This window comes from Trypanosoma conorhini, assembly GCF_003719485.1.
Source record: "Trypanosoma conorhini strain 025E chromosome Unknown Tco_14.4_contig_00302, whole genome shotgun sequence".
Lineage (NCBI taxonomy): Eukaryota > Euglenozoa > Kinetoplastea > Trypanosomatida > Trypanosomatidae > Trypanosoma > Trypanosoma conorhini.
The window spans coordinates 8,127-22,111 of NW_021704390.1; the positions used below are offsets into that span (position 1 = coordinate 8,127).

The window sequence follows — 13,985 nt, forward strand, 5'->3', positions numbered from 1 at the left end:
TGATCATGTCTTGATGAAGTCACGGTGGCCGGGGGCGTCGATGATCGTGAACACGGACTTGGGCGACTCGAACTTCCAGAGCGCAATGTCGATCGTGATGCCGCGCTCGCGCTCGGCCTTCAGCTTGTCGAGCACCCAGGCGTACTTGAACGACGACTTGCCGATCTCGGCCGCCTCCTTCTCGAACTTCTCGATCGTGCGCTTGTCAATGCCGCCGCACTTGTAGATGAGGTGGCCAGTGGCGGTGGACTTGCCGGCGTCGACGTGGCCGACCACCACGAGGTTCAGGTGCGTCTTCTCTTTCCCCATGGCGCTGGATTAACCTTGCGGGTTCAAAAAGCAGTTAGAAGCTGTGTAGCAGACCTAATGCCCACGGCAGAGGAACGCAGGGAGAGAACAGAAACAAGTAGACATGTGTGGAGGATTTTTATGTTGGAGTGTTTTTTGTTGTGTTTAGGTGTGTGCACATATATATATATATACTTATGCATGTCTGTGTGTGTGTGTGTGTGTGTGTGTGTTTGGAGAGGGCCGCCGTGGTTTCACGTTGGCTGCGGTGTGGCTCTTGTCGTGACTGTGGAGTGGCCTTGCTAGCGGACCGTGTGTGAAAGGCGGCGCACACTTTGTTTTCTGGTGGGCTTTTATTTGTTCTTGCTGTTGGGCCTTCCCTCTCTCCGTCTCTCTTTCCTCTCGCCCGCGTGGAGAGGCTCGCTCGTGTCACTCCCGGTGGCTGCGCAGTGCGACCTTCCCACGCCGCAGCTGCGTCGAGAGGCTGCTTGGGGCGAAGACTATCATGTAGAGGACGGCGACGGTGGCAAAGACGCAGGCGAAGGCGCACACGCTGAGGGCTCTGTGCGGGTTGTAGGCGCGGTGCTCCTCCCAGCGGTACTGCAGCTCAATCGCGTCGTGCTGAACGCCGGCGTACACCGGCTCCGCGTGAAATGCCGTTATTTTATTGAAGGTGCTTTCCTGGTAGCCGAAGCTGAAGGTGACGGCCGCCAGGTGGAGCACGTGCCCGTCGCGGCCCGTCTTATTGGAAGGCGTGTGCGCCCCGTACGGCGGCTCCCGCACGGTGCTTTTCAGCAGCGGCAGCCACGCGGTGGACTTGCTGAGCCCGCGCTCCAGCTGGAACCGCACGGCCACGTCGCTAAGTGAGTGGCCGGGGACTTGTGCCTGCTTGCGTGCGCGCTCGAAGAGGCGCTTGGCGGGCTGGTGCACGCGCCTGTTGATGCCGAAGCGCGGGCAGAAGTCGGGCGGGAGTGGCCGGAGGAACTGCTCCCCCTGCAGCAGGTCCTGCATGTCCTCGACGTCGTCCACGTCGTCGCGGCCCACGGCGATATTTGGCGACATCCGCTTGAGACGCACGTGCAGGGTGACGGGGATAATCTCGCCGACGTTCCACGCCGCCACCCCCCACGCCGAGAGCAGCGGCAACAGCAGCAGCAGCAGCAGCAGCAGGGGAGGCTCCCACGCCCGCCACTGCCGCATGGGCAAAGGTCTCAGCCTTCTCTCGCTCTATCCCGCTGCCGTGACTGGCGCCGTTTCCTGCCCGGTTGAGACGGCGGCTGACGCAGACGCCTTCTTCCTTGTTGCTGTCCTTGCAAAGACTCCTAGCACGCGCACGCAGGTGTAGCTATGACAGCGGAGGAGGGGGAGGGAAGAAGAGTGCACGCGGTGAGGGAGGCGGCGCCAAGAAAAAGGGAGGGGGCGCGGCTCCGCACGCCCCAGTTTTGCTGCAGCTCCCACTCTTCTTTCCCCCACGGGGTGGAGCGAGGCGCGTGGCGGGCTCACCGTCGACGGAAGCGTTTGGGCTTCCCGAATGGATGACGCACCGGAGTCTCGACGCGCTCCTTGTGAAACAGCGCCCTGCAGTGCTCCCGTGCGCGCAGCAGCTGCGCCGCCAGCGGACCCCGCGACGCCGCCGCCGCCGCCCGCGCCACAACGGGGTACGTGGCCGCCAAGAACACCACCTGCAGCGGAAGCAGACCGTTCGCGACGTTGTGCCCAACGTGCAGGGCGGTGAGGGTGGCGGCGTCGATGCGGCGCCCGGCGACGGTCCAGTCCTCCGCGTGCCGCCCGCCCGCCCAGTCGATGAGGCCGGTGAAGGGGTAATGGTGGCTTTGAAGCCACGCCTCGATGCCCGCCGCGGTCGTCCTGCCGCGCAGCAGCAGCCACGCACAGAGACCGGTGCAGCCAGCCTCGAGGAAGAGCTGGTACGTCGCGATGGGCACCGCGTTGGCGATAAGCCACACAATCGGAGGCGAAGTGCGCCACGAGAAGCGGCGCCGCGGCGGCTCGGGCCGCGGAATACTCCTCTGCTGGCGCTGCGGATGCCGCGGTGCCGCCGCGGGGCGCGCAGTCACGGTGCCGCCGCGCGGTTGCGGTTGCGCCGGGGCCCGTGACGCCACGCCGCGGCTGCCGCGGGCGATGACGTCTACTGCACAACGCCGCCACATCTACTGCCGTGCACTCAGCGGAGGGAAACAGAATGGGAGCGGAGAGGCACGCGCACACGCACACGCGTTTGTGGCAGCACGGCGGAGGATGCGGGAGCCAACAGCGGCGGCGCCAAAACACCCGACTTTACTCACAGAGAGCGAGAGAGGAGGGAGAGACACGCACACTCAGAGGTCTTCATCACAACTACTTTTTTTTTCTTTTTTTCGTTTTCGTTTTCTTCTTCTTTAGTCAATTACACGTTGCTTCAGGGTCGGCCGCCTCCGCCTCCGCCTCCCCTTCGCCATGCGGGGCGGGGCGGGCGAAGGCGGCGGTGTGTCGCCTGTTCATCGCGGCCACCGCCGCCTCCACCTGCGCGAGCGTCACGCGATGGGGGATGTCCGCCTCCTCCACCTCCTCCTCCTCCTCGTCATCATCATCGTCCCGCCCGGCGGCCGGCTTCTCCGCGGAGATGAGGGAGAAAATGTCGAAGTGGCGCGCCGCAGGCGCGTCGCCGCCTGCGTGTGCGTCAACGCCGTCGCCGTGCCCCGCTTCTTCTTCCGCTTCCCCCTCGGCACCCCCGGAGTCGCGGCCAAACACCAGCAGGCGCAGGGCGGCACTGGCGGCGGCATCGCTGCTGGCGCGCTCCGCCACCGCGCGGACAAGCGCCTCGCCGTCCGCGCAGGCCTCGAGGCCGTACTCAACGACAAGCCGCGCCACCCGCTCCTCCGTTTGCGCCATGAACCACGCCACGTGGCCCTTCGCGGCGGGGCGGAGGTGCACCTGGTCGTTGAAGAGCAGCAGCGGCGCGCTTCGCCGCTTCTCGACGGGGTTCGTTGGCGGCAGGGCGTTCTCTACGAACGTCATCACCCGGTCGTAGGCGGCGAGGACGCACTCCGCCCGCTTCATGCTCGGCGCCCGCCAGGACATCACGCCGTGAAACGTCACAATGTAAAACGTCGGCTTTCGCGAATGCGCGTTCAGGGTGAAGGGCGCCGCGGCATCCGCTGTAGCCGCCGCCGCCGCCGCTGAAGGAGCAGACGACGGCGCTGCCTCGCAACGTCGCTTCTTTCGACGCCGCTGCTGCGGTTGCTGTCGCCCCTCGTCCCCGTCCCCTACGACCTCAGAGACTGCGGGTGCGGCGCCGCCTCCGCTCGGCGCTGCGGCGTCGGTGATCTTCGACACAGACACCACCGCACCGCCAAAGTGGTGGCACACCTCCAGCCGCTGCGGGTACAGGCTGTAGTTGTACGCCGCGTAGCAGTTCAGTGAGCCGCGAGCGAAGCGGTGCAGCACGGAACGCCCCATTAACAGGTTGCGGCTGTTGCTTTTCATGGCCACGTCGAACACCCCGAGGTCCCGCACATCCAGCGGGGAGAGACGCATCCCTGCGTAGGCGTCGTCCGTCTCCACCTCCGTGGCGAGTCGCATCGTGCGGGCGTCAAAGAAGGCAAGACCCTCATGCAGCGTCATGGAGAAGGTTGCCGAGGGATGGAGGTAGCGGTGGTGGAAATTGTCGTCGTCCAGCTCCTCCTCGGGGGGCTGCGGGCCCGCGTCATCCGCGTCCGCCTCCACGTGCGGCTCCTCGGCGGGGAATTGGCGGCGACGCCGCCGCTGCTGTCGCTGATGCCGCAGCTCGGCCACCGTCCACGGCACGCGACGCGTCTCCCACACGTACAGGAACCGCGCCAGCCCGTCCACCACCGCATCCAACTCCTCACCGGCAATCACCCGGCGGCCCTGCGCGGGCTGCGCCGCGGTGCAGAAGGTGTACGACACCGACGCTGGGTGCGGCAGCGCCAGCGGTGGGCGACGAATCGCTCTGCCGTCGAGGCTTGTAAGCCTTGGGAGCGACTTGCGCACCTGCTCCCGGTACTCCGGCTTGCGTGTGATGGGGTTGTCGACGAGCGAGAGACGCAGCAGCCGGCCGGAAAAGTGCGCCCGGAGCAGGAAGAGGAAGCGCAGACTCATCAGTCGATTGTCGCTCATGTCCAGCGCGAGGAGGGTGGCGTCCAGCCGGTGCTTCCGCAGGGCGTTGACGAGGGCGTCGGCGGAGGTCATGGCGCAGCGGCGCACGGCGAGGGAGCGCAGCATCACTGGCGGCTGCCGCCGCCGCTGCAGCGCGGCCTCGTCATTCATCACGCGGAGGCTCCACACGACGGCCTCCACCAACTCGTGCGCGCAGGCCGGGGAGCTGAGGTCGATCTGCTTCTCCGTCACGCCGCGCGGGAGCTGCAGCGCGGCGCCGCCCGTGAAGTGCGCCGCCGTCTCGGGCCGGATCACGGCGGCGCCCGGGTGCTGCGCCACGTAGGCGACGAGGCGGGGGAGGGAGGAGAGGTCCACCGCGCCGAGCGACGGGCGGCAGGCGGCGACGGAGACCACCCGCCGCTCCTCCGCCGCCACCGCCGCGTCGTCCACCTCGCCGCAGTCACGCGCGAGCGCCGCCGCCTCCGCGCGACGCCGCACGTCACACACGACGCCGAGCGGCACCTCGAAGCAGCCCTGCCAGAGCAAACACGCCACACACTTCTGCAGCGGCGAGAGGGCGCCGAAGGCACGCCGCCGCCGCGCCACAAGGGCCTTTTTTTGCAACCAACTCGCCTTTGCTTCCAGCGCCGCGTCGCCTGGTCCCACCTTCTCCCTTCGCTTTGGTTGCCGGAGCTCCGCTTGCAGCTCGCACCTGTGGGAGTAGGGGCAGCGCCGAAGCCGCAGCGACGCCATGCGCTCCGCCACCGCGACGTCGAGGCTCCAGTTCTCATACGACTTCTCCCGCTTCAGTTCGGCCACGATGCTCGCAATGGCGGCGGCGCGTTGGCGCTCGTCTGTCGCCGCGCCGTCCTGCAGCAGCTCCTCCTGCAGCCTGAACAGCTCCGTGGCGCTGCGGAGCAGCTCCGCCTCCTTTTCCGCGGCGGCGGCGGCGCGGAGCGACGTCTCCCGCGCGTGACTGCGGCAGAAGCCACGCACCCGCAGCGCCGGGCACGGCGTCGAGCACAGCGTCGCGTCATCGCGGTGGCGTCCAAGCACCCGCGACCGTTTCACGTAGCCGCCGGTGCTGGAGAGCATTGGGGGCAAGTGTGTGCAGCTCTACGCGTCAAGCAGAAAAAAAAAAGGGCGAGCGGGAAAAAGGTAGAAGGCGTCAAAGGCGGAAAAAAGTATTTGGATGGGCGGAGCAGACAACCAAAGACACATTCTCGGAGCGAGCGAGGAGGAAAGTTTCGGAGGAGGCCCGTGCGTGGTGTCGCCTTCGCCTCCGCGGGGCTGGCTTAGTCGAGCGATACAACGAGGGAGACCGCGGCGTCGTTGCAGTCGGCTGCCGGCAACACCTCGTCGCTGATGACGCCCCACCGCCTACTGCGCGACAGGGCCTCCGCGACGACGGCTTTGGCCTCTCGCCGCAGGAGTGCCACGTCCTCTCGCCCCCCCGCCTGCGCCCGCTGCGGCGGCGGCGGCGGCTGAGCTTCAAGAAGATTCACGAGCAGCGTCCCACCGCGGTGCAGTTTTGAAATCACGTGGGCGAGCTCGAGCCCGAGGGACGCCTTCGCCTCTCGCGGCCGTCCGCCATGGACTGTGTAGCAGCCAAGAACAAAGTGGCAGGACGGCAACGCACGCAGCGGTTCCTTCTCTGGGCGGTGCTGGGGGCGGGCCACGAGGCGCAGGAGACTTGTGACGTTTGCTTCCTTCTCACCCGGCGCCGCCGCCGCCGCCTCGCTGAGGGGAACGTAGCTGACGTGGAAGTCCCGCTCCAGCTCTAGGCCGCCCTCCACGCAGACGTGAACCGCAACACGACTGAAGGCACAATCCGCGTCACTCACGTCAAGGATGGCGATTGGCTGAGCAGCACCAGCAGCAGCAGCAGCAGCAGCGGCGGGGGCGGGGGAAGATGCAGGCGAGGACGGTCGTCCCCGCATCTCCCGTGCCAACAGCTGGGCAAATGTCTGCCGCGCCGCGCGAAGGACTCGAGGCCCCGCCGCACGTGGGGATTCGAAAACCACCCCGCCTTCCATAAGGGGAACTGCTGTCTGCTGCTGCTGCGGTTGGGTGGTGATGAGCCACTCGGCAAGCACGCCGTCAGGCGGAGGCTGCGGCGCGAGTCCCACCCCCGCGACTCCCCCCCGCATGTCTTCCGACGCCGCCGCCTCCACAACCCCCGCAACGGCCGTTAAGAAGTCCGGCGCCACAACTTCCACTCCGCTTCCGCCTGCGCAGGTCCTGACGAGTCGCGCCGTGGCGCCGTACATCTCCAGTCGCGTGCCGCGTGGAAGGCCATCCGCCGGCCCATCCGCAAGGACGCACATGTTCGTGTCGCCGTCCCACCGCAGGCCGAGTACCCCCCACCGCAGCGCCACCGCACGGCGCAGCAGCGAGGGCGCCACTGTCGACACCGCACCGGGCCACAGACGTGTGTGGCGCAGCATTGAAAACCCTGCGGCGCAGCCACCGCACCTCTCGCTGCAACCGCGACTCACACTGCCCTCCCACGCTTGACTCCAGAGCGCCGCTTCAAAACGCGCGCGTGCGTGTGTCTGGAAGACACTCGTGTATTTATGTGCGTATTCACAGAGAAGGAGGGCAAGCGCGGGAAGGAGAGCACTGCGTGGGGGCAAAGAAAAAAAAAACATACACCCACCAGCAGCAGCGGCGGCAGCATCGTCCGGCGAGGAGGGAGCGGAGGACGGGGGCTCGGGGCTGCCCATCTCCGTCGCCGCACCACTCGCGCCCCCGCCTTCGTTGCCGCACGTCGCAGGCCAAGCACAGTGGCAAAGACATGTATGTATACATACCTTGCGCATGCACCGATGCACCTCCGCGCCAGCACAGTTGGTGGAGGAGGAAACTGCCGCAAGGCAGAACGCAAGAAAAGCCGCACACACAGACACACAAAGCAGAAAAGAGAGGCGCAGCGAGACGCCGGCTCAACTTAAAGGGACGCACGGGTGCGCAGAGGATTGGCGGCGGTGGCGGTGAGGGGAAGAAAAGAAAGCGGGGCGCAGCGCAGGGGAGGAGTGGGAGAGGGAATCCAATAAACGCGCGAGAAACAGCCGAAGGCAGGAGGGGGCAGCGAAGAGAAGCAAAAACAAAAAAAAGAGAGAGAGAGAGAAGTGCCCCCGCCGGAGACGACGCGTCTGCACACGCACTTCCCTGCCGCCGCGAGTGTAGTGCTGCGGCACGGGGCCAACGCACGCCCCTCCCCTCCAAGGAATAAATATATTTATTTACTCATGTTTGTGGGCATGCGGGATTCCTTTTCCTCCTCCTCCTCCGCTTTTCTCCCTCCCTCCCTCTCTCCCTTTTTCTTTTACTTTTTTTTCTATTTACTCCTTTACGCCCCCCCCCCCCCACTCCCCCACTCCCCACTACTACTCAGTTGGAGCCAAACAACGAACACAACCGCGCACTCACGGCACACAAGTTACGAAGAGGACCTGCTCACTTTCTTCGGTGACGCATTTTTCACCGCCAATTCCTCAAGAAATAAAAACCAGAAGGAGTCAAAAGAAAAAGAAGCAAGAGAGAAAGAGAGAAAGAGAGATTGTGTGGCCCACTGTGGTATAAAACAAAACATGCACACGCACACACCCTACAAAACATTGGTTTGGACCTGGACACTATTGAGCAGCCGCTGGGACGCGCTGCTAACGCTGGCGGGGAAACTTTCGCTGTCGGACAAACGCAGGAGGAGCTGCAGAAGGCCGCGCGACTCCACGAAGCGGGAGGAGTCCACGGAGTACGCCAGCAGAATCTCAATGAAGCGGACGGCGTGCACCACCTCCGTCCAGCGGTGGCGCTCCGCCGCGAGGTTGGCGCGATCCACGGCGATGCTGAGAAACGCGTTGGAGGCGGCAATTGCCGCCGCCATGCGCTCGTCCTCGCAGAGGTTGAAAAGTACCTTCATCACCTCGTCCTCGCGGGACTCCTCCAGGACAGGGATGCTCTTCGCGGTGTGCGCCAGCAGCGGCACGCTACACCGCGTGTCCCGTATGAAGGCGGCGGCCTTCTGTGACGCACACTGCAGCACGGGGAGACACCGGAGCAGCGCAATGCGCGTGGCGGTGTCAATGGAGGCGTTGGACGCGACGACGAGGAAGGTCCCGGCGATGCTCTTTCCCCCGACGCTGAGACACTTTAGGTGACTCCGCGAGACGTGGTGGACAAACTGCAGCAGCATCAAAATGGCGTTGGGGCACAAGTGACGACTTGCCTCCTGCAAGGCCAACAGCCACTTTTCTTCCGCCTGCCGTTCCCCAATGCCTCCAGCCGCACTCGTGTTGCTGGGGCCGCCCACCCCGCTTCCGCGAGGCACCACACATCGACCGGCCGCTTCGCCAGAGACGTGGGGACTACTATCCGCGATGGCGACAGCGCTGTCCACCGCGGCGACGGCGGACCCGTTGGACGACTCCACCCCATCCCCGTTCTGCGCCACCGACATCGAAGGGCCCACCACGACGCTCTCGTCAGCGGTCTTTTTAAACACCTGCAGAAGCACCTCGAAAAGCTTGTCTAGGCTCTGCCACCCAATAAGCGGCTCCTTCTCCTCGTGGAAGGCGGTGCAGCAGGCCTCCTCTATGATGCGTTGAACGGCGTACACCGCGTGATCCGTCACGAACCGATTCTGCGAGATAAAGCGTCGAAATGTAATTTGCCCAGCATCCGTGGCGGACACCTCTTGCGACAGCGAAAAGGGGGTCGAAGAGCCATCCTCCTCACAGCCGACCATCAGGTGGTGCAGCGCATCGATGCAGGCGACGGCGACGTCGCCCTCTTGACACTGCAGGAGAAAGCAGAGCGCCCCTGGGTGCGTGGGCGCGTACTGCGACACCCGCGAATCCTGCCGCTCGCAACAGCAGATAAAGAGTGAGCTGAGCGAGTCTGCCTTTCCCAGCACACTCAGCTGCGCGCTGTCCCAGAGGTTGGTTTCGCCCAATTGGGTGAGAAAGCAGCTCGTCTCGTTGCGACACCGCTGCGCCGCGAAGGAAAAGCTGCGGATGATGTGGTACGACGCCTCCGCGGTCACCTTTGGCAGGACGGCGACGACCTTCTTGAGGCAACCCCCTTTTAGCCACTGCTCCCGCTGCTCCGCCTTCTCCTGGAAAAGGTTGGTCTCCACCCACCGCGCGATGGCCGCGGAGTTCGCCGCCGCCTGCTCCGCGCTGATGTCCGCCGCCTGCGTGTTCGCCAGCGTCTCCAGTATGTTCTCCGCCACAAACCCCCCGAACCACGCGTGTCGCTGCAGCGAAGCGGCGGAGGGGCGCTTCCGCGGGTCCCTGTCAAGACAGGCCCTGAGGAAACTCTCACAGGCCTCCGAGAGCTCCATCTGCGGAATCGGCACCTCGTCGGACTGGGCGATGTGGTAGAGGGCGTTCGCGGGGGCGCGGTCGTAAAACGGCGGGCTGCCGGTCAGCAGCTCCACGCAGAGGCAGCCAAGGGACCAAATGTCGCTGCTCTCATTCTGCGGCTCCCCGCGGATGGTCTCGGGCGCCATCCAGTACACGGACCCCACCACCCCCTCCTCCACGTTTACGGCGGCACTCGGCTCGGCGTCGCCGCCGCCGCCGCCGCCGCCGCCGCCGCGTCGTCCCGCACCACGGCACGCGGCATGGCAAGCCCAAAGTCCGACAGCTTCACTACGTCGCCGGCTCCAATGAGGACGTTGGCGCACTTGAGGTCGCGATGCAGATACTTCTTTTCATGAATGTACGCAAGTCCGGCGGTGATTTGAAACACAAACCGCGCCACATCCCGTTCGCCAAAGCGTCCATTCCGCTTGAGTTGCTGCAGCAGCGAACCGCCCTGCGCGTACTCGGTGACGATGAGGAAGGCGTTGCCGGAGCGGGCGTGGTCAATGTAGCGGATGATGTACGGGTTCTCGAGGGAGCTTATGATGGCAACCTCCTTGCGCCACGTCGCCATCACCGTGTCGTCTGAGGCCATAATTTTCTTCACCGCCACCACCAGCCCCGTACTCCGGTCAATGGCGCTGTACACCACCGCGTTCCCGCCCTTGCCGATGAGGTCCTGCAGCTGGTAGGTGGAGTACCGCCCCTTCACGATCTCGTTCACCCGCAGCTCCTGCATGCGTCTGGCCACAAACTGTGTATCTGTTCCCCCCCCCCGCCCGCCTCCCTGCCACCGACGCGTTTGCACGGCGCTGGTGCACACGCCTGTCTGTCCGCAAGTGTGTGTCTTGGCAACGACTCTCCTTGCGCCCTTCCTTCACGCCTTCTCTCTTTTTTTTCTTTATATATCCTTCCGCTTTTACGACTTTGTTGCTCCCCCCGCACCCGGGTGTGTGTTGTGTGTGCGTGCGGGTTGCGGTCCCCACTGACCGACACGTGAGGCCCTCCCACACGAAGCACAAGACGACTTTCCCCAGAAAAAAAAAAAAGAGGAGTGGCGGCACAACCACCGGAGACGGCGTACAGCCAAGACACGCACACGCAGAAGAACAGGAGAACAGTGGCTGAAGGAGTGAAGGGAACACACCAACGAAGAAACTAGAAGGAGAGAGAGAGGCAAGATGAGGCCCTCTTTTTATTGCACTTCACGCGGCGCGACGCGCTCCCCCGCCTGCGTCCTTTGCAACGTGGGGGGACATACATGTAAACGCGTTAAGCGGCAATCTCGCTTCGAGCGCGCTGCCGCCCCGTCTTGGAGCGTGAGCGGAGTGCCTCATGCAGAGGCTGGTGCCCCTTGATGACCTCCACCTCCTGCCCCGCCTCTGCGAGCAGCTTCACCACGCCATTCAGCACCGCGCCGTCGATGCCAATGTCGCAGTCGAGGGCGAATTTGCTCACGCGGTTCACCGTCTCCGCGTCCCCGGCGCGGGCGGCGCGCTCCAAGATGGGCAGCACCATTTCCACCTCCACCCGCAGCCCCGCGTGGGAGGTCACCCGTTGCAGAAAGTCAAGCGCCTCATCGATGCTGTCCGCGAGCACGGCCTGCCGGATGAGGACGCGGAACGTAAAGGCGTTTGGCACCACGCCGTTCTCCAGCATGGCGTCGTAGACGATGCGCTGCAGCGACGCCCCACGCTGCGTCGAGAGCCCGACCAACAGGCAGTTGTACGTGTTCGTGCGTGGCTGGATGCCCCAACCCGCAATGTAGTCGGCGACAAGCAACATCGCCCGCCGGTCCTCGCCCAACTTTGCGGCGGCCAGCACGACGAGGTCGAGGGAGTGGGCAGAGACGGTTTGCCCACGACGGCGGCGCGCCCGCAGGTGGTGCAGCACGCGGTCTAGCAACGCCGTGGTGCTCATGGCGTCCGCCAGCGCCATCATGAAGTGGCGATCCATCACCTGCCGCAGACAGTCCACCGTGTACTTCCTAAACGGGTCCGTCAGCTCCAGGTGCCCTTTTCGGGCCATCAGCTCCAGCAAGTCGAACGCCTTCTCCAGCTCCAACGCCTGCGCCCAGCACCACACCACCAGGCTAAGAACATCCGCTGTTTTGGTTATGACATGTCGATCCATCATGGCGAGGACTTTGCCGGCGGTGTCCGCGTCGGCGCACTTCGCACAGCGCTGCAGCAGGTCCGCCACGTGCTGCTTCTGCACGAACTGCACAAAAGAGGCCTTGTCGAGCACGCAACGCAGCTCCAGTTCAAACATGAGCCAGAGGACGTACTCTGGCGGGTACTCCTGCGCGTTGCGGAGCCACTGCTCCATCATCTGAGCAAGCAGCCGTTTATCCATCACGCTGCCGCCGTGGCGCAGGGCCTCGCGTGTGACATCCACCACGAAGGACGCATCCGGCGAGGAGGGCACAACCTGCAGCAGGAGGGCCTGAACTGTGCACGGCAGCGGCTGTATCGTCGGCCCACGGCGCATGTCGTGCCACAACCCAACCGGATCAACGCCCGCGCGGATGTGCAGCTCAATAAGGTAGTGATACGTCAGCGCGTCAGGGAGGACCGCCGCCGCCCTCATCTCCCGCAGGACAAACATCACCTCATCCCGCGCAAAGTTCTTCCGCTGCGTCAGCACCTCCAAGTAGGCGTTGAAGAAACTTGTGTTCAAGAGAGGCGCGTTGCGACCGCCCCCGCCCCCGGCAAGGTCGCGCAGCCCAACTGCAAAGACCTCACGCACCCGATCCATGCGACCCAGCGCCGTAAACGTGCGCATCAAACACAATGCCATGTCCCGCGCCTGACAGGCACCACCGGCAAATTCCTGCAACGACATGCGGTCCGCGTGGAACGAGGCCTCGTAGAGGCGCACGACTCCGTCGTAGTTTTTCGCCGACATCAGCTCCATCACACGGGCGAGCTGCGCTGCAGGCTCCACGGCAGCAGAGACGCCATGCGCCCGACGGACCGCCACGCACACCGCCCGCGGCAGCAGGCGCCGCGGAACGCGGCCCAGCGCGGACTGTAGCGAGCGACGCATAGACTCTCACACCGGCCGCCCTTTCGCTAGCCACGTCCACACGCACAAAAACAAGGCGCAAACACCCCCCACGCAGCGCCCCGCAAGAGCCGCAGCCCTTCAAACGAAGAGTGAGGAGGAGGAGGGGGGGGGGAAAGAGGGCAGGCAGAGTGGCGCCAGCAAAGAAGAAGCCCGCAAGCCACACGAACCGGCGGGAGTCCACAGCGCCGCGGCGAATTCGCCTCAAAGCACCGGAAGGTGGGAAACAGTCATGCATCTCCTCCAACACATCAACAACATAAAAAAAAATGTGCATTAAACAAAAAAAGAAAGAAAAACTAAAACAACAACAAACAAAAAAAACAAAGTAAACAAACAGTTCCGCTTTCATTACCCTCGACGCGACGGAATAAACCGTCTCCTACACCCACACCCACACACCGGGAAAGAACGACAAATCATTCCAAAACCTCACACCCAGAAAAAACAGGAAAAAAAATCTAAAAACAAAAAAAACGCTAAAAAATTTTTATTACTTTATTTTTTGGTATCCAGGCGTCCTACAAAAAAAACACCTACAAAAAACAGATACAGAAAAAATTTGCTTTGCTACTTCATTTGTCATTCACGGCCAGCGCGGAGATGAAGGCGGCGCCGACGCCGCTGCCGTCCCTCGCAAGCGTCGTTGTCACGTCGCACTCAGCACCGAGAATGGCGTTCATATTGTCCTGCAGCAGGCGGCGAAACGACGGCATCTTCTCGTACACAGACCCATCGACAGCGACCGTCGCGCGTCCCTGCTTGTGCGTCTTCGCGAGCGGCGCACTACAGAACGTGGCACTGATCTGCGCAGCGCGGCCACGCACCAGGCAGCAGACGTCGCGGACCACGTGCAGGTCCTCCACACTCGTCAAGTCCACGCGGAACAGCTTGCGGATCACGCCGCGCGTGAACTGCAGCCCTGGCATGCGGTCCGCGGACAACATGCCCACAAACTTCGTCTCGAAGCTCCACGGCTTGGCCATCGCGGACGCAAGGACAACCGGCAGGCAGCGCAGCTCGGCGAGGTGCACAAGCATGCGGCGGGCGAGCTCGCCAAGGTACATGCCGGACACCAGCTTCTCCTGCATCTGGAAGCCGCAGTTCGGCGTGGTGGCGTCCATCGCCTCATCGTACGCACAGATC

The 13,985-nt window shown here is 64.1% G+C and overlaps 9 protein-coding genes across 9 annotated transcripts, besides 9 other annotated features; all 9 read right to left on the minus strand.

Annotated features, from left to right (window-relative positions):
- Window positions 1–3: 3 nt before the first annotated feature.
- Tco025E_05291 (elongation factor 1-alpha) lies at window positions 4–309 on the minus strand (the record flags this gene model as incomplete). The annotated part of the gene is made up of 1 exon (XM_029372192.1): window positions 4–309. One exon carries the CDS (start codon window positions 307–309, stop codon window positions 4–6), a length of 306 nt encoding a protein of 101 aa, XP_029227694.1.
- Window positions 310–494: 185 nt separating this feature from the next.
- Window positions 495–521: a microsatellite.
- A 196-nt stretch (window positions 522–717) lies between these two features.
- Tco025E_05292 (uncharacterized protein) lies at window positions 718–1,488 on the minus strand (the record flags this gene model as incomplete). Its single annotated transcript, XM_029372193.1, has 1 exon — window positions 718–1,488. One exon carries the CDS (start codon window positions 1,486–1,488, stop codon window positions 718–720), a length of 771 nt encoding a protein of 256 aa, XP_029227695.1.
- Window positions 1,489–1,787: 299 nt separating this feature from the next.
- Tco025E_05293 (uncharacterized protein) lies at window positions 1,788–2,456 on the minus strand (the record flags this gene model as incomplete). The annotated part of the gene is made up of 1 exon (XM_029372194.1): window positions 1,788–2,456. The coding sequence occupies one exon, from the start codon at window positions 2,454–2,456 to the stop codon at window positions 1,788–1,790; it is 669 nt and encodes a 222-aa protein (XP_029227696.1).
- A 135-nt stretch (window positions 2,457–2,591) lies between these two features.
- Window positions 2,592–2,615: a microsatellite.
- A 31-nt stretch (window positions 2,616–2,646) lies between these two features.
- Window positions 2,647–2,686: a microsatellite.
- A 2-nt stretch (window positions 2,687–2,688) lies between these two features.
- Tco025E_05294 (uncharacterized protein) lies at window positions 2,689–5,499 on the minus strand (the record flags this gene model as incomplete). Its single annotated transcript, XM_029372195.1, has 1 exon — window positions 2,689–5,499. The coding sequence occupies one exon, from the start codon at window positions 5,497–5,499 to the stop codon at window positions 2,689–2,691; it is 2,811 nt and encodes a 936-aa protein (XP_029227697.1).
- Window positions 5,500–5,699: 200 nt separating this feature from the next.
- Window positions 5,700–7,130, minus strand: Tco025E_05295 (uncharacterized protein; the record flags this gene model as incomplete). The annotated part of the gene is made up of 1 exon (XM_029372196.1): window positions 5,700–7,130. The coding sequence occupies one exon, from the start codon at window positions 7,128–7,130 to the stop codon at window positions 5,700–5,702; it is 1,431 nt and encodes a 476-aa protein (XP_029227698.1).
- A 546-nt stretch (window positions 7,131–7,676) lies between these two features.
- Window positions 7,677–7,725: a microsatellite.
- Window positions 7,726–7,761: 36 nt separating this feature from the next.
- Window positions 7,762–7,789: a microsatellite.
- Window positions 7,790–7,903: 114 nt separating this feature from the next.
- Window positions 7,904–7,966: a sequence feature (GA-rich).
- Window positions 7,967–8,014: 48 nt separating this feature from the next.
- Window positions 8,015–9,919, minus strand: Tco025E_05296 (putative protein kinase; the record flags this gene model as incomplete). The annotated part of the gene is made up of 1 exon (XM_029372197.1): window positions 8,015–9,919. One exon carries the CDS (start codon window positions 9,917–9,919, stop codon window positions 8,015–8,017), a length of 1,905 nt encoding a protein of 634 aa, XP_029227699.1.
- A 35-nt stretch (window positions 9,920–9,954) lies between these two features.
- Window positions 9,955–10,512, minus strand: Tco025E_05297 (protein kinase; the record flags this gene model as incomplete). Its single annotated transcript, XM_029372198.1, has 1 exon — window positions 9,955–10,512. The coding sequence occupies one exon, from the start codon at window positions 10,510–10,512 to the stop codon at window positions 9,955–9,957; it is 558 nt and encodes a 185-aa protein (XP_029227700.1).
- Window positions 10,513–11,045: 533 nt separating this feature from the next.
- Tco025E_05298 (pentatricopeptidecontaining protein) lies at window positions 11,046–12,821 on the minus strand (the record flags this gene model as incomplete). The annotated part of the gene is made up of 1 exon (XM_029372199.1): window positions 11,046–12,821. The coding sequence occupies one exon, from the start codon at window positions 12,819–12,821 to the stop codon at window positions 11,046–11,048; it is 1,776 nt and encodes a 591-aa protein (XP_029227701.1).
- A 105-nt stretch (window positions 12,822–12,926) lies between these two features.
- Window positions 12,927–12,961: a sequence feature (GA-rich).
- A 156-nt stretch (window positions 12,962–13,117) lies between these two features.
- Window positions 13,118–13,178: a sequence feature (A-rich).
- A 103-nt stretch (window positions 13,179–13,281) lies between these two features.
- Window positions 13,282–13,316: a sequence feature (A-rich).
- A 98-nt stretch (window positions 13,317–13,414) lies between these two features.
- Window positions 13,415–13,985, minus strand: Tco025E_05299 (hexokinase; the record flags this gene model as incomplete). The annotated part of the gene is made up of 1 exon (XM_029372200.1): window positions 13,415–13,985. A coding segment is annotated over one exon (571 nt), but the record flags the coding sequence as incomplete, so codon positions are not given.